Source organism: Silurus aristotelis, assembly GCF_946808225.1.
Source record: "Silurus aristotelis genome assembly, chromosome: 17".
Taxonomy (NCBI): Eukaryota; Metazoa; Chordata; class Actinopteri; order Siluriformes; family Siluridae; genus Silurus; species Silurus aristotelis.
In genome coordinates, this window is record NC_139590.1 from 23995033 (window position 1) to 24022089 (window position 27057).

At 39.2% G+C, this 27057-nt stretch overlaps 2 protein-coding genes and 2 long non-coding RNA genes across 10 annotated transcripts in view; 2 read left to right on the forward strand and 2 right to left on the reverse strand.

The window, feature by feature from the left end:
- Positions 1–87: 87 nt before the first annotated feature.
- dexi (Dexi homolog (mouse)) lies at positions 88–2536 on the reverse strand. Its single transcript, XM_083566595.1, has 2 exons — positions 1550–2536; positions 88–1027 (listed from the first exon to the last, which is right to left on the reverse strand). Exon 1 carries the CDS (start codon positions 2018–2020, stop codon positions 1751–1753), a length of 270 nt encoding a protein of 89 aa, XP_083422721.1. The 5' UTR covers positions 2021–2536; the 3' UTR covers positions 88–1027; positions 1550–1750.
- A 190-nt stretch (positions 2537–2726) lies between these two features.
- clec16a (C-type lectin domain containing 16A) overlaps positions 2727–27057 on the forward strand; it is a 53219-nt gene continuing 28888 nt past the window's right edge. For 4 of the 7 annotated variants that reach the window (XM_083566480.1, XM_083566481.1, XM_083566484.1 and 1 more), the window contains exons 1-12: positions 2796–3029; positions 3767–3895; positions 4004–4137; positions 4255–4403; positions 7256–7361; positions 9891–10014; positions 10734–10908; positions 12455–12505; positions 13148–13261; positions 22198–22423; positions 24578–24701; positions 26582–26682. In XM_083566480.1, the coding sequence (XP_083422606.1) occupies positions 2956–3029; positions 3767–3895; positions 4004–4137; positions 4255–4403; positions 7256–7361; positions 9891–10014; positions 10734–10908; positions 12455–12505; positions 13148–13261; positions 22198–22423; positions 24578–24701; positions 26582–26682 (1507 nt within the window). In that variant the 5' untranslated portion in view covers positions 2796–2955. Of the gene's footprint in view, positions 3030–3766; positions 3896–4003; positions 4138–4254; positions 4404–7255; positions 7366–9890; positions 10015–10733; positions 10909–12454; positions 12506–13147; positions 13262–22197; positions 22424–24577; positions 24702–26581; positions 26683–27057 lie in introns of all 7 variants that reach the window. The other 3 variants (XM_083566486.1, XM_083566485.1, XM_083566482.1) reach the window with 3 other exon arrangements.
- On the reverse strand, positions 7887–12732 carry LOC310740126. Its single transcript, XR_014537577.1, has 3 exons — positions 10238–12732; positions 9139–10182; positions 7887–8903 (listed from the first exon to the last, which is right to left on the reverse strand). It is a non-coding gene; the product is annotated as an uncharacterized lncRNA (long non-coding RNA).
- LOC310740129 lies at positions 17837–19989 on the forward strand. Its single transcript, XR_014537580.1, has 3 exons — positions 17837–18165; positions 18409–19554; positions 19618–19989. It is a non-coding gene; the product is annotated as an uncharacterized lncRNA (long non-coding RNA).

Consider the following 27057-nt stretch of genomic DNA (forward strand, 5'->3'; position numbering starts at 1 on the left):
TGCTGTTATTGTGAGTTTTTTTTCTTTTAAGTGTTTTTTTTTGTACAAAAGAAAACAAGAAAGAAGAAATAACCAGTCAAGAGTTGCTTTAAGTGAAATTAATTATTTATTATACACACACACACACACACACATTATATATCTGTGTGTGTCTGTATATATACAGTATAGTGTATGTGCGTGTGTGTATATAGGATTTGTTTCTGTAATCCATGTTCCATGGATCAGCTCGGGGGCTTTACAGCGTGTAATCAGCGTTCGGCTTCAAACTCCTCGAAAGCAGCATGGAGAAAATCTCCGTCAGTCTCAGAGAGGTATTGCTAAGGTATTGCATCTATTCTAACTTAAAACGTTCAAATGAAAGCAACCAAACATGCAGAATTCAGAAGGTCAGACACATCTGAGGTCAAATCTTTACGCATCAATTACTGCACACCTCAACAATGGGACTGCAATGAATAGTCATTCGGTGCCACCCAGATGAGGATGAGGATCTTGTTATGAGTCTGGTTCCTCTCAAGGTTTCTTTCTCATACAGCGTTTTTCCTGGCCACAGTTACCAGTGGCTCGCTCGTCAGGGGTAAACAGTTATAAGGAACAAACTTATAGGCGATAAACGTACACAGCCTTTTCTATAACATTATTACCGCTTTATCTGTGTAAAGCTGCTCTGAGACAAAGTCCATTGTAAAAAGCGCTACGGAAATAAAATAAAATTAAAATGAATCTGACCTAAATTATAGTGTAAAATGTGTTAAGTGCTGTATTAATGAATTTAATCTCAAATAGAAGATGGAGATGCAGTGAAGATGCAGTGAAGCTTTGGTTTTAAAACCAGGCCTGAATCTCAGCAGCTTTGAGCGAGCATCCATCTAAACCTAAGCCAGCTTAGTGATTAAGGGAGCCACAGTGTAGGTGGTGAGGTCATGTCCGATCCGTTCCGTTTTATGGACAACCGCACGACGTAGACGCGGAAGAAACTCAACCTGACTCGCACGGTTCTTCTTTTTTCTTGAGTCTGGACAACCTGCGGAGACACAACAGGCACAAAATCATCATCTTTGACTTAAACCATGGAGCATTTCAATGAGCATCAGAGGCAGCGTTACATAGATTTTAGGAAATTAAGACCTGTTTAAAATTATTTAAGACCTACAACAACGATTTAATACTTTTTAGAGACCTAAAGTTTAGATTTTTAAATCTGAGACGTTTTAATGCCCCACAGAAACCCTGGGAAGATCTTTCCAGTGTCAGTGCTTTGTACCAGTCTGTAACTGTACATTTCCTGACACTCTTAAAATGAAGAGAGGTGAATGTTTGTGTTTGAGAACAGGGAGAACAGGAATTTGTATTGTAGACTTCCCATAATAATGCATAACTATAAATGGATAAAAAGATAAATTGTAAATGTGCTGATGTTTAAGGGGAAAAAAGGACTAAAGGTATATAACAGGACCTCTGTTTCAAACCATCACTATTATTTTATGTAGCAGCCTGTATGAGGTGGATGAAGTGTATTCAGTTCCTTGCACATGCATCGCCTTACTTCTTTGTACGCTGATTTCTTGCATGTGATGGCCAAGGCACCATTTTCTCACAGCTACGGTGATAAGAATCATGATTTCCATTTTTCATCCTCATCACCATCATAGATCCAGTCCTCGGTTGTGTTCCACACAGCACATCCCTCCCACCACACACCTGACTAACATGCCTCATAACCAAAGACATGTTCTGTCCATACAATCTACTCCAGATATCCCTCCAGCACATCAAACTCTGGGTCTGTCTCATAGGGGACGGATGCCGGGTCAGAGAGGACCCCCAGGTCCACCAGTGCCTGGTCCATGTCCTCAGGTAGGAAGACAATTCCCACATTAAGCACTATGTATTCCATCAGAAAGGCATAGTAGAGGATGAGGATGTTCACAAAGAAGAGGCCGAGATAAAACATATATGGAATGACGTCGATTAAAGATTCCACGGAATCTAACCGGAAATAGACGGAGTGTGGCATAGAATCTCAGACATGGGCTGTGTTTTTTCCCCCCTCAAGGTTTACAGGAGTATCTGAGGAGGATGAAATCCTGAGGTGGCTCCTTCTACTGCATGTCTCGATTGGTCTTGAAATCTTATCCAGTCCAGTAAACGCTCAGTCCTTCACAAAGATCTGCTGACTCCGCACATCTCCAACACAACCAGGGAAAAAAAGACGTTTCCGAATAAAACCAGCACGCTTTTTAAAACAAATATAAATGTTTTTTAACATCCAATGTCCTCCCGGATCACTGAATCCCACCAACCAGCATGTGTTACTGTATAAAACCGCAATCTAATACCCACATTAACATCCATGTTTTTTAACAAACTTGTTTTTTTTTTTTTAAGTCTTCGCGCCGCGTCGACCACAGTATCTGCTTTAATTCGTTTTACAATAAAATCTTATTTAACACGAAAGGTTAAAATGGAGACAAAATGACAGCGTCAAACAAGAAAAACAAAAACAAATGTCGCGTTCTTGTGACGTCAGCCGCCTCTTGCCCTGTCTATATAACCCTTCTATCAATCTACACTATGGGATTTGTAGTCTATAAATGGCGGATATAATTGCGCACAGAGCGCTGGAGCGTTCGTGTTAAAACTACAAATTCCATAGCGACATAGCGCGAACGTCGTACGAGCGGCCGTGTCGTTTTAAATCCCTTTCTCGCGAGTTGTAGTGCACTAGATGAGTGACGGAGAGGCCCGTTACGTCACGCCCTGCGTAGTGCACTCGGGTAGAAAGGAGAGATGGGATTGAGCCGCGGCCGCGCTTGTCGCGGTTCCTAGCAGCTAACGCTAGCGGTGTGTTTTCTCATATCCCCCCCTCCCCTTATAGCCGTGATGGATCGCTTCAGTCGAGTGGAATAAAGAAAATAAAATCGTGTGACAGGATAAAATCAAGACGCCAGCATGTTCGGCAGGTCCAGAGGCTGGGTCGGAGGGCAAGGCAAGGCCAAGAACATCCACTCACTGGATCACCTGAAGTGAGTGTTGCTGAGGGAGAATCTTCAGCACAGCGCGAGCTCCATTTCACCTCAGAAATCCTGCTAGCTTCTGTGCTAACTTTTATTTTCTGCCTGGACTCTGATTTAATTAGTAAAACATCACGTTTTATTCATTACTAAATACGCAGCCCGGATTTATTTTATACTTACTTTTATATTTACATCCAATAACATGAATATTTATACAAATACGAATTATACAACGTTTCTTCGTATACACAGTACAGAGACACCTGACCTGTGGTAATTATAATAATAATAATAATAATAATAATAATAATAATAATAATAAGGGCTAAACTTCTAAAATTGACTAAATAATTTAACTAAAATAATTAATATAACCTAAAATATTATTATTCTGATACTGCATTTTAATACTATATAGATTTTGTGATGAAGTGGTGTCTCTCATGAAGCTCCACCGGTCCAGATTTTTCTGTAAAAGCATTTCCAGATATTTATTCATCACCAAACAACCAACAGTTTTTTCACGTCTAATGATTTTCTTTTCATCAATCTTAAAGCTTATAAAGTACCGGATCTGGAGACTCCTTCCATGAGAAATGTTTCTCAGGATTTGTTTATTTGTTGAATATTCCTATATCAGTGGAAATCCAGGTGTAATAAAGTGTATTTTTTTGTCTCTGGGTAAAAAAATATCATTGTATTGTATTTTTTTAGTCATTTTAAAACATTGCAGTCTGTTTCCTCAGGTACATGTATCACGTCCTGACCAAGAACACGACGGTGACGGATCACAACCGGAACCTGCTTGTGGAGACGATTCGCTCCATCACTGAGATCCTTATCTGGGGCGATCAGAACGACAGCTCGGTGTTCGAGTACGTTTTTATCTTTATCTTTCCTTTTCTTTTAAGAGTCTTGAGAGCTTGAAGTCTTACTCTTTATTTCTCTTCTTCTTCTTCTCTCTTTCTTTTTTCTCCTCCCAGCTTCTTCTTAGAGAAGAACATGTTCGCGTTTTTCCTCAACATCCTGCGGCAGAAGTCGGGACGTTACGTCTGCGTGCAGCTCCTCCAGACGCTCAACATCCTGTTTGAGAACATAAGTCACGAGACGTCTCTGTGTAAGCGCTCGGATTTACCCCAAAAACATAGTTATAGTGTTTGTCTATTTTTTGTTGTTGTTGTTGTTTGTTTTTTCTCCCACGTTTCTTCACGTATTCCTTCTTTGTTTTCTGCAGACTACCTGCTGTCGAATAATCACGTCAACTCCATCATCGTGCATAAATTTGACTTTTCCGACGAGGAGATCATGGCCTACTACATCTCCTTCCTGAAGACGCTGTCGCTGAAGCTCAACAATCACACCGTGCATTTCTTTTACAACGAGGTAAGACTCCGCTCAGGTCCTCGGGAAGAAGACCAGGAGGAAAAATAAAATAATAACATGAATAAATATCCACACATGAACTAAAATTTGTATTTATTTGGTTCGGCTCCTTTGTATAGGGGAAAGTTATTGGTGTACTGTAAATGGCTGCACAAGTAATTTTTTTCACAAGTAATCACGTTATTTCAAGGCTGTCTACATAACACCTTCATAACAGCTGCACAAGACGTACGAGCTTCGTAACACATTCACAGGCTGGTTATTTTCCTGTAACAGCACCCCCCCCCCCCTCCACCCACCCCACACCCCATGGGTTCTATCATATTTCTTTCCCACCATTTTACATTTTCATTCATAAAAAAATAAGAAATACAGGACAAAATTTGTATTCGTTCATCATTACATGTATTTCGCCGTTTCCTTACACACACACACACACACACACACACACACACACACACACACACACACCCTTCCCCTTCAATCAGAAGGTAGCAAGAAAGCTCCTCTCTGTATTGATTGATAGTTTATGAAGTTCTTATGAAGACAGCCTTTGAATTAAGTGTTCGTTGATGATCTTTATTCTCTGACATCTCCAAGGTGGTGTCAGGAATAAAGAACACCTGGAAGGACGGTTTCGCTGTATGAGAGATTTGTTGCTGCAAGCGTTAACATTTTGGGATATTAGTAAATATGTAAAATAAACAAACAAATTAATTGATAAAAACTGTAGATTAAAAGGTTTTAGATAGTGTCAGTCACGTGACAGGGAACACGAATAATGCGATCGAGAAGGTCTGGAAGTTAGAACTTTTACGTGATCAAGAAGAAGACTGGTCAAAAATAGTGTTATAAAGCAAGATCATATAGGGGTGTAATAGAAGATGCTCTAATTTTTAGCACAATGTTTTTTATAGATATGATGAACATGATACTGGATTTTTAAGTCATGATTCACATTTTTGAACAACATTTGAATTAAAATTTCTGGCTGAAAATAAATATTTGTTTGTTTATCAATTATTCAGGCAACAATACTCTTGATTTCTTAAATTTTTTATTTTTTTTCTTCTTGAATAATTGATGAACAATCAAATATTTAATTCACAAAACCATGTTTAGGATTTAAAATGCCCAGAAATAATTAGTCAGACTGCATGTTCTGTTTAAACAACAATCCGGTGTCATTGTGGTGAAGGCTGGATTTTTAATGGTTAATGTTGAACTTATTGGAAGGTCATGAGTTTAACTTCCAGCACAACCAAACTGTTTGTCTGTTCTAAAACTACTGTTTTTCTTTGTGCCAAAATATAAGGGAAAAAACAACCAATAGAATTCAAGATCTTGACAAAATAAACGATACTTTTAAAAGTTTGTGCTGTATCGACAGAGCGACATCAGCTGACTCGTAGAATCTTCGTCTATAATAATAACAAGTCTATAATTATGTGTAGCAAATATTATATTCAAACCTATTACATGTTTTGTGTAGAATAGATCGAACAAATGCACATAATATAATATATGTGACTTAAACACGAGCTACAGGAGAATGCTGGTACATGTTTAAATTGATCATGTATTCAGGATGGAGATGTGCTTCCTAAAGCGGTGTTTGTTCTCTCTTATCGCTGAAGGCCAGACCGAACATGACCTTATTGAAGATTGTTTAGAAATTCCTGCATGCAGTTTTGCACTGTGTGTCGTGCTTCTGTGCAAACCATCTGAGCATGAAGTCTCTCATGACAGAACTTGAAATACTACTTTATTTCAGTTATATTTCTATAAAATTAAATGTATTTTGTTTTTAATATCCAAAAAAAATTTAATACGGGTAAAATACCTGTAAAAATAGGTCACAGTTTACTTTCAAACTTTTTGTAAAAATTTAGGCTTATATATGGACATTAAATAGGAACACACTACATGGAAGGGCATCATGTGACATAACCGATTAATCAACAGATAGTTTAAAAACATTTATACTCCTATTACTACTATTGATGCATTTAAACTGAAACAAACGCACTCCAAATAAATAGAAACAGGTACATCCAATATAAGTGTAAAAAAAAGACACTTTAAATTAACAGCATATGGTGTCAGTGATTCGCCTCTAGAGGGCGCTCTCGTAATGTATAATGACAGCGGAACTTCTCAGCCGCTCCAGCAGAAGACTGAAATGGATTTTTGCAGATAGTTCCAGCAAACAACGATCGGTTCCAATTAATCTGCAAAACCGATAAATCTGACGACGACTTTTAATCATGTTCACATCTCGAACTTTTTTGGTTGTTCAGACTTCAGCTACTAAAAAACTCCTAATATCACTCGCATTTGGAGTTGGTTTTACCCAATTGTTTTGCTGTAAATATTATTTATGAAGACATATGATCCTAAACATGGCTTTTTGTGTGGAGTAGAAAATGTGGTGGTAGAATTAGACACTTTTACAGAGTTTGGTTTTAGGTAACTTTTTTTTATCCGTTTGTGATTACATTTAATACAATAGAGAAAGCCAGTTCTAATTAGCACTGAGCACCAATAAGCAGTCATTCCCTCAGTATGAAAGCATTAAGCTAGCTTTTAATTACAAAATAAACTGCACTCGAGTGTTGGAATTTTTTGCACCATCAAAAACCGAAACTGAAATCAAAAAACGAGTTATATTTTACTAAATAATAAGAGTCTAACACCCCTGGTGTAAACCTGTAATGTCTCCAATCAGACTTAAGGAAGTGATACAGTATGTGTAGTGTTAGAGATGATATTGTGTAGACCGCAGATCTCCTCTCTCTGAGCGAATCCTTCCTGCAGTTGATGTCCTCGCTCTCTGTCTCCCATGCTTCCAGCACACTAATGATTTTGCCCTGTACACGGAGGCCATTAAGTTTTTCAACCATCCAGAGAGCATGGTCAGGATCGCAGTCAGGACTATCACTCTCAATGTGTATAAAGGTGAGTGAACAGCTCCCGGCTTTGTGCTGCTGTGATCTCTCTCTCTCTCTCTCTCTCTCTCTCTCTCTCTCTCTCTCTCTCTCTCTCTCTCTCTCTCTCTCTCTCTCTCTCTCTCTCTCTTTCTCTCCCCCCCCCCCTCTAACCGCTGCTTCTCACTCTTTTATCACGTCACCACTCTGACGCTCCTGCAGGTAACACACACTCACCTCACCAAACCAGGATTAAAGGGATAAAGGAATTATTTATGCATTAAATATTTATAGTCAGAATCCATTTACTTCTCTAAAGCTGCTTTGGGATGATGAAAAAGTTTTTTATAAATAAAAATGTAATTATATAAAAAGAGGGGTCTAATCTGGTTTAGGAAATCATATAAATGTATCAAGGGTTCATTAAGTGATTGATATTATTCCTGACCTGTATCTGCTTCCTGCTTTTCCAAGAATGGCGCGAGGTTTAAGAGGTTTTTTCTTCTTTTTTTTATTTTTTATTAAAGGATTCGATTCTGTTCCCCGTGAACCTCACTCTATTATTCTTTAAAGCTTCATACACCCGGGATGTGACAGATGAAATTCATACGTCTTTTAACAACACGCAGTACCCCTGACTAATTCTGACACTTACAGTCATTACACGATATGCCCAAAAGTATTGGGACACCCGAGCTTTCCAGCTGTATGTGGTTCTTTTACCAAACTGTTAACACAAAGTTTGCGGCACACAATTGTAGAACGTCTTTGTTTCACTTAAACTAGGATCTTTTCCAGCATCACATTGCCTCTGTGCACAAAGCCAAACTCTATAAACATATGCTTTACATGGGATGGAAGTGGAAGACCTCCTGCTATAGAAGACCTTTGGAATGAATTGGAACAAACTTTTCACCTCTTCACCTGAATGGAGGTTATTATAACAGTAGAAGTGGAATAATGTGGAACTGGACATCCAACAAGCACATACTGATCTTATGGTCGGTTGTCTGAGAAAAAATTTCATTCGACCTCATGCGTCCTATACAATTGCGCACTTCCAGCTTTGTGGTAAGTGTTCTATTGCTGGAAGAGTCAGGTGTCCTGATCCGTTCGTTACTCCCTATAGTGTGGGTGTACATTAGGTTGGACTACTGACTGTCACACTCCTAGTGAATATGGAGAAAGAGTTTAGCTTGCGTTCTTATTCCTGCATCAAAATCACTCGGTGCTGTGCAGCTTTCCGAAGGCCTTCAACGGTCTCTTTTAGACGTATTCATCTCTGGGGGGGTTGGGGAAGGTGTTTAAAGTGCAACTTTCGGGATTTTAAGTCCACTTCAGTTTCTTTAAGTCTATTAACTGTGTATCTGTTCTTCCCTCCTTCTTCTATGATGAGTCCTGTGTGCCTTATTCCATTCCAGTCTCATGTAAGTTGGTCAATTTCACAACTTTTACTCTTCATTCTTTTTTTTTTTTCCTGTACATGCTCTAATTTAATAAAAAAAAAAGGTTCTGTTGTAGTTTATTCTGTACAAAATATATCTATATATTTAAAGTAACATTTTGTCACCACCTGCGGGGTCCCTGGTGGTCTGGTGGTTAGGATGCTCTCACCGCTGTCACCGCTGCGGCCCGGGTTCGATCCCCGGTCAGGGAACCGACCCCAGCCACTCTTAGTGCCGGTCCCAAGCCCGGATAAATGGGGAGGGTTGCGTTAGGAAGGGCATCCAGCGTAAAAACGTGCCAAATCAAACATGCGGATGATCCGCTGTGGCGACCCCTAACGGGAGAAGCCGAAATAAAGTTACCTGCACCATCTATTTAATTAATAGCTGTAAATTTTTATGTGAGGTTTTTTGTGTATGTTTTTTCATCTTTGGGTCATACAGGAGCATCAAGGAGCACATGAGCCCCCACATGTGCTTTGTAGTCCGTATCGTTTAAAGCTTTAACACCTTATTCCCATAACGATTAGTTTTAAAAATATTTCACTCTCTAGATGAGTAGCATTAGTTTCTTTTCCACCTCACCTTTACGTATCACAATATTATTAATTATTTATGATTATTATTTATGCATTTGTGTCTATAAACAGCAGTTATCAATTTTTCATTGTCCTATTTTCTCGAGTGTAAGACACTTAATTCCCTCTAGGTGGTGCTACATTCGCGAATTTATAAATATGGTTACATTTAATATATATTTTATTTTTTTGTTTGTTTTCTGTCTTTCTATACAGTTCAAATGATATGAATCATCTTTCTTTGTTTCTTCATTTAATTTTATTTATATTTCTTTTTTTTTTTTAATTTTTTTTACGTGTAACAATATATAAAAATGACAGTGTAGATTCCCCTAATAACTGCAGTATATTAACATTATTGCAGCAGGGGAACTTAAATGGTGAGAATTCAGAGTAAAACATTATTGCAGATTTCTTTCATAAAGGTTTGCATGAATGATTTAAGAATAAATGTATTCTTTGTGTAAATTCTGAAGTGTAAATCTTCATATCGGTTTTTGACACCTGTGTGTTTTAACATCTCCTCACGCTTTGCAGTGGATAACCAGCAAATGCTGCACTACATCCGGGACAAAACAGCCGTGCCCTACTTCTCCAACCTGGTGTGGTTCATCGGCAGCCACGTCATCGAGCTGGACAAGTGTGTGCAGACAGATGAAGAGTAAGCGTGATGATTACCTGTGCTCTTTTCTTTATTTTCCATTTAATTTTTCCACTACAGCATGAATCTCGAAGAGGTTATAGGCCTAGAGATGCACTTTCTATAATAAAAGCTGATTTACAGGGACCTTAACTGCAAAAAAAAGACTGTCTAACATCTGTAACTAATCTTAGTGTAAGAGGAGATTATTTTTTGCATTCGCTTTAAAATCATTAAATGTAACTATAAATGGATAAAAAGTGTGACCTTTAGCAAACTGATGTGTTGTAAAAAGAAGAAAGAGACCGGAAGCCGTGCTGGGAAATAATTATTACATCATACTAGTTAATTATTATTGCTAGGTAGTTGTTGATCATTTTTCCATAGCAGTACAACAAACAGTGTGATGTGTAATTTTTTTTCTAAGTTGTTTGAATTAGTGGTCACACCAACAGATTTGTGGAAAGTGTAAAAACAAGGGTAGGATGGAAACATTTGCATCATAGTTCATGTAACAAACACTAGAGAGCAGTGTAGGTCAGGCCAACATTAAAGTAGGGACACACATTTTATATATATATATATACTTTTTTTTTTTTTTTACCCATTTACACACATTTTAATGTAAAAACATAAAAATCCAAGTTTATCATTTTTCAATTAATCATTCATTTTAAAATTGATTGCTGAAAGATGCAGTGCAATATTTGTGCTTGTCCCCTCTATTATTATTTTCCCAGGCATAAGAACCGAGGGAAGCTGAGCGACCTGGTGGCAGAGCACCTGGATCACCTGCACTACCTGAACGACATCCTCATCATCAACTGCGAGTTCCTGAACGACGTTCTGACCGATCACCTGCTGAACCGCCTCTTCCTGCCGCTGTACGTCTACTCGCTGGTCACCCAGGAGCAGGTGAGCGCAGCCTGGAGCTTCCATCCCAACGCAATCCCCATGTGCTTCTATTCTCTTACGTTATATAATATAAAATAAAGAAACACGAGACTCCTTCCATATGGTGTTTACTAGCTGTTGCTTTAGAAACAATCCAGATTTTCAGCTCTCTAGATTCAGAGCAAACAGAATTTAGATTTTGAGAACATGGTTGGATAAATAAAATAGAGCAGCTCCTTTAATAGATTATTTGAAATATATGTGGAGTAAATGGAACAATTATTTATTATATACCGGTCCGTGCGAATGCTGGATTGTGATTGGCTGGAAGTAAGATGCGTGTTTTTCTGAACTTTTAAACAAACCGCTGGTGGTTTGTGTTTCGGTTGAATGCGCTGCTTATAAACACCTGTAACCATAGTAACGTCCAGTTCCTGTTTGATAAAGAGTGAGACAGTTATTGTAGACATTTCCTAATGACCTTACTGAGCTCCGTGGAGAATTCATGCTTGGGGTGGATTTTGAGAAGTGACTCGAAGATGAATTTGATGAACTGAAAAGATCTAAATGAGAATTATAACAAAGGACGTAAGAAGTTAACTCCAACAGCTTCATTATCAGTAGAGAGTCGTTTCTGTCTCTTTCTCTTTAACAACTATGTATTAAAACTCATGTAAATAAATGTAGTCTTATGGCACTACTTTATCTCTGTGTGTGATTTGGAGCAGCAGAATTCAAGATCTAATGAGGAGTATGTGCAATAAGTAAGAAACATAAAAAGTTATTTTTTTGCTCTGCAAACATCAATGAAAGCTCAAAGATGTCAATGCTGGGACGTGACCATGGTATAAGGTGATAATCCACAGCTGGGTGTGAAGCCTGATACCATTTTAACGCGCTCACCACTACCTCAGTGTGTTATTCACCTTAGTGTACACGATGTACACAAGCATATCCTGTAACAGCTCACGTAGCTCCGAATTATCATGAATTACTGTTTGCTGTATGATATCATTCCACAGTCTGAGCGCTTCGCCGTTCCAACATAAATTACTCATCTTCGATTTGAATGTGAATCCACTGCGAAGAACTTTATTTATTCATGTAATTTGTTAATTATGCGCATGTACACGAGATAATGCTCGAAAATATGGATGGATATGGTGTTTTAAATTAATATTCTAAAGGCACAATTAATGCAGCATAATTACAGGATTTATACGATATACAGTGTTCTGCTAATTTGGAATAATCTTGCTCTTAATTTTTTCCTTTCTTTTTGTGTGTGATTTTTAATCCTTTAATTGCAAAAAACTAAACAAAAAAAAGAAGCAAATATATTAAATGTATATACAAATATATTTCTAAATATTTTACATATCACAGTGCAAAGTTGTTCTTTAATAAATGTATGCATTTGTGTTTCGGTGTATGTATTTTTTGTGGACTGAAAGTGTGAGCTTGGTTAAATGTGGTGTAGGATAATAAAATTAAAATGAAAAATTATACATATATTTAAAAAATGATTGATCTGCTATGTTTTGTTTTTAACACACTTTTTTTCCAGAGTGAAGATCGCAAGATTAATCCTCAGGTGTCACTCTATCTGCTCTCCCAGGTAACCTCTTACCTACTCACTTTCTTTATATAAAAGACCCATACTTCAAAAAAAATTCAAAAAAAAAAAAAAAAAATTGGCAAATTTTGTTGCCCAAAATTACGTTCAACCCCCAAACACCTTCACGCCTGTTCAGATTTAATTTAGGACTTATGCAATTTTTGTATTAAATAATAAACCATGAATACAGGGTTATGCAATGTTTTACGGTGTGAAAGTCAGAATACAGAAACAAGTTTCAGCTAGCTGAGGAGTTTCATAAGAAAATATACATAATAAAAAATGCTTTGAAGGTGCAAATTAATGTGTTGTACGTGTGTGTGTGTGTGTGTGTGTGTGTGTGTGTGTGTGTGTGTGTGTGTGTGTGATATGGCGCTTAATCGATTGAAATATTAAATTGTTATTGATCGCATGATTGTCGTGAGTGATTAATTACACATTTGTATCTGTTATAAATGTACCCTAATACTTTTCAAGTTTTTTAAGCTCAAACATGTGCATGGACAAATATATTAAAATACTCTAGTAAATGTATTAAATGATAGATTTCTTTGTTAATAGTAATGTTTTATCTATTAATAGAACTGACAATAGTCCATTTTTTTGCAGTTAGTGGAAATGTGTGTGTTTATCTTCTCTCAGGTGTTCCTTATTATACACTACCAGCCCCTGGTGAACGCTCTGGCTGATGTTATACTGAATGGAGACCTGACGGTGTTTACAACCCAGACAGAGCAGAACACACACAAGACCTCAGTGAGTCACAAACACACGCGCACGCACGCACACACACACACACACACACACACACACACACACACACACACAAACCCATACATACGTCTGTCTATACACACAGACAATGTACATAGATCTCAGTGAGTCATACATACATAAACACACACCTACAGTGTGTATATACTGTAGATACATACTGTAGCTCACAGACACATACAATGAGTCACACACATCCATACATATATGTATTTGTATTTATGTTACTTGAGCTCCGTGAGTCACATGAACACAAACGTATACAGTAAAACCCGTAAACAGTAAGACAGTATGAGCAACTAATAGTACGAGCAAACGAAGATACGAGCGACCAAATTTCGAAGGCGCGAGCAAACCAACGCTGCCGGTTCCTTGCTTTCGGCCGAGGGTAGCATCAGTCGCTTAGTTCATCTCCTGTTGCTCGGTCGCTCTCGTTATTCAGTGCAGCAAAAACTTTTTAAAATCTGATGGTGATGGTGCTGGGAAAACGAAAGTAAATAGAATTACCATTGAAACCAAGAAAGAAATGGTATAAAAGTATAAGCGTGGTGCGCGTCTCACACACTCAATCAACCACTACCACACAGGTAAGTGTTAAATTATGTTTAGCGTACGGTAATTTGTGGCGTATTTGTTTGGTAAAATAGGCTACACATTTTAAATGCAGAAATAAGCGATCGAATGAGGTTTCGGAACGGATTAAATCACTTTTACATTAACTCTTATGCGGAAAACTAGTTCGAACATACGAGCAAATGGACTTACGAGCAATATTCATGAACGCATTATGCTCGTCCAACAGGGTTTTACTGCACACAAATTCATGACATTCACACAAGACATAAACACAAGAGCTCAGTCCCTAGTTACACACAACACACACACACTCACATACATATACAGACAGTTATAAATACACCCCAGTGAGACCTTACCTACACACTAGAGCTCAGTGATTCTGTAGAAGTCACACATACACACCCATACACACTTATGATCAGTTGGTCTCTACAAACCCACACACATGCGTACGTTTATAAGTACACACCAGGGAGATGCACAGACCTACACACTCTAGATCACTGATTTTGTAAAAGTCACACAAACATACCCATACATATATAAGTTTGTGTATATATAATTTTTTTACACCTAATCACACCTCCAACTGGTTGTGGTAGAGGTTATTACATTTATTGTCATATTGACATTGTGTTCACCCACGACCCACATTTCCCTGCAATAAGCAAAGGGAAAAAATGATATCTCTCTCGGAATGTGTCAGCACCTTAAACCACACTAAGTATACAGTGTTAATCACTAACAACTATTTTCTCCGGATCTGCTTAAGTCTGAAAAAATAATACAATTTATTTATAGATTTTTTTTTTGTTTTTCCTCTCATAATGCATGCACATCACAATTTCGGGACATCTTTCAAAATAAAAAGACGTTATTTGAAATATCATGCAGTAGATTTGGCTCTGTGTTAGCCACTTGCATTCTGGACCTTGATTCTGTTCACCTTGGGGTGTATTTGATGGAATGTCCACACCTGGTAACTGTCTTGAATGTTTCCCAATGCCGAATAATCCTCCTCACTGTAGAATGATGGACTTTAAATTGTTTGGGAATGGCCTTATAACCCTTCCCAGATTGATGGGCGGCAACAATTGCTTCTCTAAGATCATTGCTGATGTACTTTTACATCACACCTGAATGCTCTGGACCTGCAAACTGCTAAATCTTGGGCTTTTATAGAGGGGGTGATAATTAATTAATCAAAGACATTTAATTAGCAGCATCTGGATGCTACCTCTTAAATCCTGTAGAGGCAGTAGCTGATTCTATCCATGGTAATAATCTGTGGTGTCTAATTGGAAGTCGCACTGCTGCTCCCAGACGGAGGGAAATGAAATCAATCTTGTGGCTTTGTGTGCGCTTAGGTTTTTCTCTTGAGCACATTTACATCACTGTAACACAAAGCTGCACCGATAGTGTCTGCTGTTTTCGTTTGCTTCTCGTCTCTTTGAACTGCGTGTAGGTGGCTTTGAAAGTGGTCATGTGGTGCCGTCCCAAAGCGCGCAGGTTGTGTTTTTCATGCATATGCAGCTATGCAAATCACAAAGTCGAGCTGTCCCAGATGTTTCAAGTAGGCTGAGAACTCGTTAGCAAACATTCATTTGTCTGTTTATTTTTTTGAAATGGAGTTTTTTTTTTCTTCAGTGCAGTGTTGGTTGCAGCATTACATGCGTATTTATTGCATTACAGCATCATACCTTTTTTTTTTTTTTTTTTTTTTTTTTTTTTTTTAAAGGTCTGCATGATGGCAAAAATGCTATTGGAATGTCCCAGAAATGTTTTATTCCTTTTATACCATAGCAATTTGCCAATGATTATTTTATGGCATATTTATTTATTGTTTTGTTACTTTTTTTTTTAGCTTCTACATATTTATTATTGTTGTGAATTAGGTTTCTGTTCTTACTCATGTTATAGCTGCTATAAACAGATGTTCTCTCACCAACTTCTTTTTTTTTTTTTTTTTTGCGCTTTATTCTATTGTAATGAGACTAAGAAAGCACAGCTCGTCATGCTACTGAGAAACTGCGTAGACCTTTTCCTGAAGCGGTTTTAACCCCCTTTTTAAAACCCACTGTATTACCATTTTTAGTTACATTTCGAGAAGTAAACTTCTTTGGAATGAGAAACATGTGTAACTGAGAAACGTTTGTGGAGAATTGAAACGGGAAGGCTTTAAATAGAAACCCATGTTTACTTTAGTTCTTTAATTGCGTAAACTGTAATAAATGCTGAAGAAAAGCTGTACGGTCGAAGTACAGCGCGCATTACGTGTGTTTATATGAGAAAGTGAGCTCGTGTCACTTGGAGGAGCTTCATCCTGCCGGTTAGAACAGGAGTGAGAGGAACTGGGGTTTCTCAGAAACCACCTCATTTCTGGGCTGCTTTGGAGGCACTGTGATCAGAAACCTCTTTCCTTTTCCTGTTTCACCGCCTCAACCACAGCAGCCTCTGCCGCGTACTGCTCGCTGCCTACCAGGAACCCGTGAGAGTGGCCCAGTTCCTCAACACACTCGGGAAAAATAATAATAATAATAATAATAACAAAAATGCTCGAATCCGGACCGAGGGCAGGAAAGGAAGCGTTTAAGTAAGCCGTGGAAATGTGTTTAAAGTTAGCCTCATCATCTTTCAGTACTCAAGCACGTGATTTCAGGGCGGAGCTTATTTTGGTCACACTTATAGCACTCGTGGTGGTGGGAATGTTGGGGATTAATCCAGAGCCAGAATGGGATGGTGTGATTATAATTAGTAATACTAAAATGTTCACAATTACATTACAGCAGAATCAATAACATCACAAAACTTAACACCTTCTGACCAACAGCAATCCAGAACTGGGTTTGACTTTGTGATGTCAGGTTGAGGATTTCAGTCTGTATGACCGTTAAGAGAGACGTATGCTGAGAAAGGGTGTGTAAGTTGTAAGCACTAATGCTTTTATTGGCTTTGCCTTTTGCTCAGATCTCAGTGGCTGTGTGCAGCATAGCACCTCTAACCTACTTCCTCTTTCCCATAAGAAGAAACAAATGCTTCTCTCTACCCAGCAATCACACACACACACACACACACACACACACACACACACAAAATCATGTGACTATCAGTACCCATGTGGACCTACTATTGGTAAACATTAGGACTTTAAAGATGGAAGAGAAACATTGATCATCTCGAAATACAGGAAGCATGACTATATAACGAGCGCTCTTGAGTCATTTATTTTTTTCCTTTTCACATAAACCAGCGCTACAAACAGTTCACACGTGTCCTCTGTCCACCAGTCTCACACCTGCTCCCTCACTTGCTGGAAATGCACTTATAGCCCCGTGACGTTACGCCACTTACTAGTTTCTAGAATAGATCGGTTCAGCCTCGGGTTACAGTTTTAGGTTGACTGTTTAATCATGAAATGAAAAGGCGATGTGGTCTGTCTCATAGATTTCTAGCATCGAATCTGCAAGTCTACATCAGATTAGCACACCTACAGGAGCCTCTTTATTTTTTATCTGTCTTCATCTTTACAAAATAATTATAATAATCAGTCTCCGGTTGTTATTAGACATACTTAAATCCAGCAGCCATGGCATGAAAAGATAAAAAAAAAAAAGAATAAAAGTAAACCCCTGCTGTGGTCTAAATGGTTTAAAAAAACAAAAAAAAACATCAGAAACCTTTTGCAGAGACAAGAGATCAGCACATATCGCTCCGTGGGTGTGATCTCACTTCCGTCGCCTGTGCATATCTCGTTAAAAATCTCTCTTGCTGGTAAATAGTTTTGCCACCTGTAAAGGAACACGGCATTAGATGTGCAACCGCATTCGAGCCACAGGTAGCTGTTATGAGCGACATGCTGCAGTGTTCCATTTCCACCGTGACACCATGACCCATAAGTAGCGCTGCTTTTGGTTACTGCACCCAAACAACTCAAAAACCAATAGCTGCAACGTTGAGCTGACTTATATATCATATGTGTGTATATTAATACTGGAGACATCCAACCTATGAAAGAACACTTGTAAAATTGTGTAGTAAGCAAAAAAGTGTTAAACAAACCTGGATATGTTTTTATATATTTTTCAATTCTTCAAAGTAACAACCTTTTGCTTTGATGATAGCTTAGCATACTCCTGCCAATGTATCAGTCAGCTTAATAAAGTAATCACCTGGAATGGTAAGATAAGATATACCTAAACTCGTACTACAGTGGGGAAATTTCTGTTACAGCAGCCAAGAAAAAGAAATGTGCAAAAATAATATATATATATAAAGTAGAGACATAATAAAAGTATGTAAATTATATAGTGTATAAATATAGTCCCCTGGTGGTCTAGTGGTTAAGATGCAGCGCTCTCACCGCTGCGACCCGGGTTCAATTCCCGGTCAGGGAACCATCCCCAGCCACTCTCAGTGCCGGTCCCAAGCCCGGATAAATTGGGGAGGGTTGCGTTAGGAAGGGCATCAAGCGTAAAACATATGCCAAATCAAACGTGCGGAGGATCCGCTGTGGCGACCCCTAACGGGAGAAGCCGAAAGAAACTTTATAGTGTATAAATATAAAAGAAAAAGAGACCATAAATAATATTGCAAAAATATTGCACATAGGTAATATTGCACGGTTTTAAATAAGTGTTAATGTACGTTTATTCCATAAAAACCTTGTTATTGTTATTATTGCAGAGAAAAAACTCAATGACAGTGTATATTTTGGTGACTGGTTCATTTGGAACAGCTCTGATTGTAAAGTCTAATAGCAGCAGGAAGAAAAGACCTTCTGTATCGTGCCTTCAGACACTTGGGATGTAACAGTGTGTCACTGAAGGAGCTGCTCAGAGATTAAACTGTATCATACAGGGGGTGAGAGTCGTTATCCAGCAATGATGATAGTTTAGCTCCCATCCTCCTTCTCCCACCTCCTGTACAGTGTTCAGAGGAATCGCCAGGACTGAGCTGGTCTTCCTGATCAGCTTGTCCACTCTTTTCCTGTCTGCAGTAGAGATGCTGCTGCACCAGCAGACCACACCATAGAAGAGTCCACTCTCACAATGTTCTTTCCCTGAATGTTCACTGGTGATAAGGAAGTTTGTTTGTGCCTACGGAAATCCACCACTAGTTCTTTTGTCTTCCCCGCATTTATCTGGAGGCAGCCCCGTTGGCACCAGTTCACAAAGTTCTGGATCAGTCCTCTGTACTTCCTGTCGTCATCATCAGGCTGACAATAGCAGAGTCATCAGAGAACTTCTGCAGGTGACAGGTTGCAACATGAAGTCTGCAGTGTAGACGGTGAAGAGGAACGGGGCCACAAACGTTCCCTGTGAGGCTCCAGTGTTATAGATAACCATGTCAAACTCGCAGTCACGAATCCTCCCATACTGTGGTCGATCTGTGAGGTAATCCAATGTCCAGGTATTCAGATGATGATCCACTACCATGTACACCATCTTATCCCTCAGTAGCGCAGGTTGGATGGTGTTAAAAGCACTAGCAAAGTAAAAAAACGTGACTTTCATTGTGCTCCCAGCCTTTTCCAGGCCCTATTTAGGAGGAAGATGACTGCGTCTTCTGCTCCAATGCCAGGTTGGTAGGGCAAACTGAAGTGGATTAATTGATGGGCTCACCAGAGGTCGGAGATGAGTCTGCACCAGCCTCTCCAATGTCTTCATCAGATGCGAGGTCAGTGCTATTGGTCTGTAGTCCTCAAAGTCTTTTGGGCACGACGTCTTTGGTACAGGTACCACACAGGATGTTTTCCATAGCTGTGGCACCTTCCCCAGCTTCAGGCTCAGACCAAACATGTACAACAATATGCCGCACAGCTGGTCTGCACAGGTCTTAAGGAACCTGGTAAAGAATAGATTCAGATCATTCACCCACTTCTGGTCACCCTTAGCCTGGGAGCTGGGCTCCTTATGACCAGTGATGGTTTTGAGCCCCTTTCACACACCGCTGACATTGTTCTCCTGCAGCTGATACTTCATCTTTCTTCTGTAGCATGTTTTTCCTTCCCTGGTTTTCTTTCTCAGTTCTCTTGCGGTGTTCTCAGAGGTGTCAATTTCTTGTTGGCTGCTTTTCCTTCACTCTCCAGTCTAACTCATTTTAAACCATCTCAGTTGGATTTAGATGGAGGGGATTGTGGAGGCCACGTCATCTTCTTTGGCACTCCATCACTTTCCTTTCTGAAAAAATAGCCCTTACAGAACTTAGAAGTGTGCTTGGGATCATTGTCCTGTTGGAAAATAAAAATTATTGTCCCAATATTGTTTGGTGCAAATCAGATAATCATGGTATGGCACATTTGCTTCAAAATGCTGTGGTAGCTGCAGTGGTTAAGTGTGCCATCAGTTTTGTCACCAGCAAAGCACCTTCACATCAGCACAGCTCCTCCTCTTTGCTTCACAGTGGGAACCACAACCACATGTATCTTTAACTAAAAGACAAGATTTAGAACCAATAATCCAAGAAAAAGCCACAAATAAACTCTTGACACTTCTTTTTTCACCAAATGGTTAGCACAAAGTTGCAATTGTGATGCTTAAGCATGACATTTTCCCATCACTTAAACTAGGAGACCCAAACCTGTTTCAGCATCACAATGTACTTAACATGGAATGGAATGGTCTTCTGCTATAGAGGTTCTCCAACCCTACTAAACACCTTTGGGATGAATGTGAACGCTGAATGCACCCCAGGTAAAAACTTATGGAACCTCTTTCCTGAAGCGTGGAGGTTTATGGACTAAATGTGGAATGGGATGTTTAAAATGTGCATGTGAAAAGTGGTTTGCTTGCTTGCATGCACAGCATAATGCAAACTAAAATATTTAATATAAAATTTAAGCACAATTATCTTGGGTCTTCACACACCTCGGAAACTCCTTCAGTCGGCTTTGCACGTTCACTGGTGTGTGAATTTTGAGTCAGCGTGGAAAATCTTCTGAACAAGCCACCAGGGCATCGTGTCCCTTTTCTCCTCACACCATTCTGAATAGAGAGTTTCTTTTCTCCGAATCCTTTTGAAGTTTTCTGTGAAGAGCCAGACCCTGCTTGTCTCGTGTGGGCTCGAGGTGTCTGCCCCCTCGTCTCAGAATGACTGCGTGATTTCAGGCTGATGCGAGGAGAGGTCGTTCTCCAGCATGGGGCTCCATGCACTGATCCTCTTCCTCATCTGCTTCCTGTTTTCAGATTATACACACGTGCACTTTTCTGAGAAGCCGGTAGCCGTGTTCCAGGCACCACCCTTCATGTGGCATTGTGCTTATCAGGGGCTGGCACTGTCATGTACAGTGCGGTTTACACAATTTCAGTTTCAAACGCTGTTTCTTTTTTTTCGTCTTCTCGTCCTATTTCGGTGGACCGTTTTCTTTTTTTCTTCTTTTCTTTTTTTCCTCTTCTTGCTTTATACGCTCTGTGTGTGTGTGTGTGTGTGTGTGTGTTTGTCATAAAGAAAACAAAGGAAGTGTGTATGCGATAAAGATCATACCCTTTTTTTAAAAATGAGTTTGGTGTGATGCATGAACCTGCGTCCAGTTTAGAGTTTGTTCCATGGTGTGCTTGGGTTTCACGCAGGATGTTTGAGATCTTTGCAGAAATGCACTCGCTCAAGAGATTTATTATTGCACGGAGCACGGGCCGTTCACATTCAGTCTGTGCAGGATCAAAGGATTTATTTTGCACAGATCGTGCTTTTATCTCTCTCGGTGATGCACCATGATCATGCACTCAGGATTTTTGTTTATATATTTATTTATTTTTGTCTCTTGTTTGTTGACTAACATAACTCAACATCAGATCTTGGTTTGTTCACTGATTTTTTTTTTTCTTTTCTCATTTTTCTTTTTTTTTACTAACTGACTTCTTTGTGGTAACATTTTGGGAAAGAACCACATGCAGCTGGAAAAGTTTTGTGGCCAAGTACCTTTTTTTTTTTCTGTCCATGTTGTGAAAATTTCGAGCAGTTTTCATCTGGGAGAACCGAATATATAGCGCCAAGATACATGTAATGTTCCTGTTTAGAACACTGAACTGAGTCAGCATTATTGATGTAATATTTTGATTCAGTGTTTTTTTTCATTTTCCTTTCTTAGTTTGAGATCAGGAATTCTAAGCGTTGATCATTAATCAGTGGTAGCAATCTTCTTTTCTGTTTTTTATACAAATTTGAATTGTCTTGGCTTTAATATGGGAAGTGAAGCGTGTGAGGAAGAGTCGGGAGTTATTTTTTTCAATCATCTCTGGATATTTTTTTGTGCTCTATTAGGTGCACCGAATTCTCTTTGTTCTTGTATTATACTTTGAGATATGAGGATTTTATAGACGAGCATGTTTCTTCCCCCCTAGGCCAACTCCGGGGTGCGGCGCTTCACCAAGCCGCCCGAGAGTCTGGAACGCTCGTTGGAGATGAGTCGGCATCGAGGCAGAAAGAAGACGCAGAAGCGGCCCAATTACAAGAACGTGGGAGAAGAGGACGAGGAGGAGAGGGGAGCCGAGGAAGGCGCGGACGAGGAGAAGGCTAAAGGTACAGAGGCTAGCTCAAAGGCCAGCAGGACGAGTGGGGACACGGAAGGTGAGTGGCTCAGGATGAATGTCCCACCACCACTGACTGACCCTCTGTTCTTCAGAGCACCCCATACAACAGTGGAGCTGCTCTCTGACCTGGCCTTCGACTAGTGCTACTTTTACGCCTATCAAATTGTACTTTTTAGATGATTATGGAGGATGACTCCAAGGTTTCACTGGAGGTTGACAAGTTCCAGTCAGATTTTAGATATTCGGATTTAATCGAAAAGGTTGAATTGGAATAGTAAATGTATTTCTATCATCAATATAAACGCAATGCAGACAACTCCCAGGTGTTGCCTGTGCATCCTACCCCAGGGAGTAGCACGATTATATACCCTGCAAAATGTACTTCATGGAAACTTCCTGAAGGAAATCTTTGATTTATTTAAAGTAAAAGTGTAAAAAAAAAGGGAATAGTTTTGGTTTTAAAACACTAAAACCTTTCCAGTGTTTTAGTGTTCCAGGCTTTGTTTTTCTTTGTATGACAGGATCACAAAGTCTGTGAGTTTTTTCCTCTATTAATTATTGAAACTGGCTCAGCAGTGATTCATAAAGTTAATGGGAATTATGGTTGCATAACATCCCTCCTGTTTCACAGAATTACCAGAGTAACATAAGTGTGATTTATTCTGCATCCACAAATGTCCTGTTTCTCAGGATTAATCTTGACCCTGGGCAACACATAGCTTACTTTATTCGATTAATTCATGTTCAGCTTTTTTAGTTCCTCCAAATGTCCCAGTAAGAAACGTATTCTGGACTTTCTCTGGAATTCTGTATGCACGTCCGAGAAGATTCAGTTCCCAGAGCTCTCCACTGCCAAGTTTCCATCCCGTCCATGTGCCACCGGTCACTTTGGTCCACATTCGTTCCGTGCCTTCCACCTCATGGTCATGCTCATGATGACGCAATGACGTTCTGGCTACCGTGCGAGAAACTGAACAGGTAGATCTTTCCTGGCCGTGATGATGTCACTGAGTCCAGACTGAACCCAGACTAGCTCATTACAATTTTATAGAAGAACATTTTGGGGTGTAACTGGATATAAAAGTCAGTTTATTTCTTATACAGTGTAATAATAATAATAAGAATTTTACATTAGACTAACAAAATGTAACTTTTCCGTGTTGCTTATTAGAACAAATTCTGCTGTAGATTAGGGCTGCAGCTATCAATTATTTTTTTAGTCATCTAGTATTCTTTTATTCCATCGATTAATTGAGTAATCGGATAAGAAGTACTTTTTCTTCATTAAAGCTTGTAAAGTCCGAAGAAGTGGAAGGGTGGGTGTGGAAGTGGGATGAGGAACTCGCGTGTAATGAGAGCTTAGTGACAGGGTGCACACGTGGTCAGAATAGAATGTAGACAGGACGATGTCTTTTGGCACACTGACTAATGAAGGTCGGTGCTCCCTGTGACTGTGGTGCAGCCATCTGTTGGCATGTTACAAAACAAGTCTCGTAACTTTTTGACACAACTTCTTAGGTATCTGGATTATAATTAATAAATGAAATAATTTAAAGTCCTGTAGACATTTGACAAAAAAGGAAAAGCTCGACGTTTACAGCTCTTTATTAAAATGTAAAATAAATGTTGTTCCTCATGGTAACTTGTAGAGAAGGTCATAAGTTACCAGATGGATTTGTTTAAAGATCAAGTGTTTACACAAACTCGACTCGTCATTAAAGCCAAACACAGAATACTCTGGAATTCAGACTTGTTATAAAATATCTTCTATACAAAAAAAAAGAACAATCAACATAAACACTTTTCTTCTTCAGTGGATAATAAACTGATTAGAGAAAGAATCAGAACCAGATCATGTTTAAGACCCTTGTGGTTATTTTGGTGGTCACTCCAAAACTGCTAAACAACACTTTAGGATGAGGTTAATGTCAAAGTTGAAGATGTCTAGACTATCTGTCTGTGGTTTTTACTGTGAGAGTTCTACAGAAATACCTCTGTAGCATCATGCAACCAAAGTTTCACAATGACAGGTCCATCTCCGTCCTGCTGTGAACTTTACTGTATTTATTTTTTTGTTTATGCTGTTTACTGTGTTTGTGTCCTGCAGTGATGGGTGTAAACAACACCAGGGTGACATTTATGCAGTGTGATGTCATGAGGATGGGCTCTGTGCATGTGTGTGTGTGTTTAGAGATTGAGATGGTGGTGATGGAGAAGTGTAAGATCTCAGACGTATCCACGCTCGCAGAGCAGAACATCACGGACGAGGAGAAGAGTGCCGCGGCCGCTGCCGGAACGGAAGAACAGAGGAGCAGGTGCTGAGTTTAATTTGTGTTCAGAATGAATATTCACGATCCTGTGGCATAAAAAATAGAAAAAAATGGAATTGTAGGTTACATCAATTGTGTGTTAAATCAATAAATGGCTTAACGTGGCCTTGTGTAAATATACACCATATTGTCAGAAGTTTGCAGTCCACGTTTTACATTTAGTCCCTCCACTCTTCCGGGAAGATTTTCCTCAAGATTTTGGAGTGTTCTTGTGGATATTTGTGTTCAGCGGCCGCAAGAGTGTAGTAAAATCAGATAGGTGAGAAGGAGAGGAGACCTGGGGTGCAGTCAGTGTTCACATTCATCACGAATCTGTTCAGTAGGGTTGTGATCAGGGGCTCTATAGCAGGAGATCCTCCACTCCAAACCATGTAAAGCATACTTTCATGGCGCTGGCTTTGTGCACAGGGGCATTGCCATTCTGGAACAGGTTTGGGTTTCCGTGGTTTAAGTTAACGAAAACTTTTATTACAAAGACATCCTGTACAATTGTGTGCCTCCAGCTTTGCGGAAACACTTTAGAGAAGAACCACATATGGCAGGAAAGCTCAGGTGTCCCAATACTTTTGTCCATATAGTGTATGTACATGAAAATGAGTAATGTTTAAATAGCTAAATTCCTAATGACTCCCTGTTCACTATGATCAGTATGTAGAATACCGTGTTGTCACTCACTCTTGTTGTGATTCTCTATTCAGATATTATTTAGATATGCACTATAAGGCTTAAAGTATTGGGACACCTGACGTTTCCACCCATATGCGGTTCTTCCTGGAAATGTTGGAGCACACAATTGTATCGGACGTCTTTGGATGCAGGAGCATTCTAGAACCAGTAGACCCAAACCTGCTCCATGAAGATCCGCTTTCCATGTGTTGGAGTCAGGGCCGGTTCTAGACATTTGGAGGCAGAATTTATATTATATTATAATTCCCTCCAACTTTCAGAATAAAAAACAAAACACACAATCTCTAACCCTTTTTTATTTCTACAAAACATGTTACAGTACTTTTATATGTTCACCTAATTATGCATATTAACCAAAAGTCCACACTTAAATAAAAAATTATGAAAGGTCAACTAAACCAGCTCCGCTTATTATTATTCTTCCTTGGCCATGGTCACCTCACTGTTATTTACAATCTTTTACTTTCTCTTTAGTATTTTGAGTAAAAAAACTGTACAGTCGACCCGTCTTTACGCTGCCCATCTTGATTGGTGAACTAGTGTATAGCTTACGGTTATGGAGGTCCCGCAAAGGCATTTCCCTGCTCTGTCTATAGCTATCGCTTGGACTGGAAGATCTCCTTCTATGGAGCTCCAACCTTCATGTTCATATTCATGAACATGAATATATGTGAATGCTGACTGCACCCCCCTCACCCTCACCTATATCACTACCTGACTTTACCAACACACATCCTTGTGACTGAAGAAATCTCACAAAGATCTCAAGGAACATCTTCCCAGAGGAGTGGAGCTTAATATAAAAGCACATTGGGGACTACATGTGGAACGGGATGTTCAAAAAGAAGCACGTACCAATCTTAAAGTCAGGTGTCCACAAACTTTTGTCCATATGGTGTATATGAGTTTTATGCTTTTTGCAGCTAAAATTATTTACTCAGAAATCATCATTTGACACTTGATTGATGCGTCTGGCTAATATTGTTTGGCTAATGAAAGTGTTTGTCTTGGGATGTTTACACAGATGGTAGATTTTCACATATGTCTGCGATAGCAGAAATATTTGGATGTGGTCCACATGTGGTTTGGAAGCTTTTTGTCTGACAAGAAGAATCTGTCAAGAGCATTTGTGTCTGTGTGTGTGTGTGTGTGTGTGTGTGTGTACGTGCGTGACACAGGCCCTTCTTGGACATGGTATACAACGCTCTGGATTGTGAGAAGGAGGACTACCATGCCCTCTTTGTCCTTTGTCTCCTCTTTGCTTTGTCTCACAGCAAAGGTATTTACACACACACACACAAAAACACAAGACAGGGTGTATTGTATGCAATATTTTCATAACACTCTGTATCTAATAGAAAAAATAGCATTCATATTATATTAGTAGTAATAATAATAATAATAATAATAATGTAACTTGTCATTAAAAATCCACAAAACTGGATCATCTGCAATCGATAGTATTTTCTTTTTACTCCAGTGAAATTAAACCCCTAATTTTAAGATGATAATTTTTAAGTTCCTCCAGTAAAAGGATTTATAAGTTCCAGGGAGTAATAAAACATGTCCAACTGCTCTGGTTTAAACTTGTCTAAAGCTGTTGTGTTACGAGAATTATTTCATGCTTCGTGCATGACGGTGCCAAATCCACACA

Excerpts from the sequence above, each read along its gene's own strand:
- dexi (XM_083566595.1), bottom strand. The coding sequence starts at position 2,020 with ATGCCACACTCCGTCTATTTCCGGTTAGATTCCGTGGAATCTTTAATC.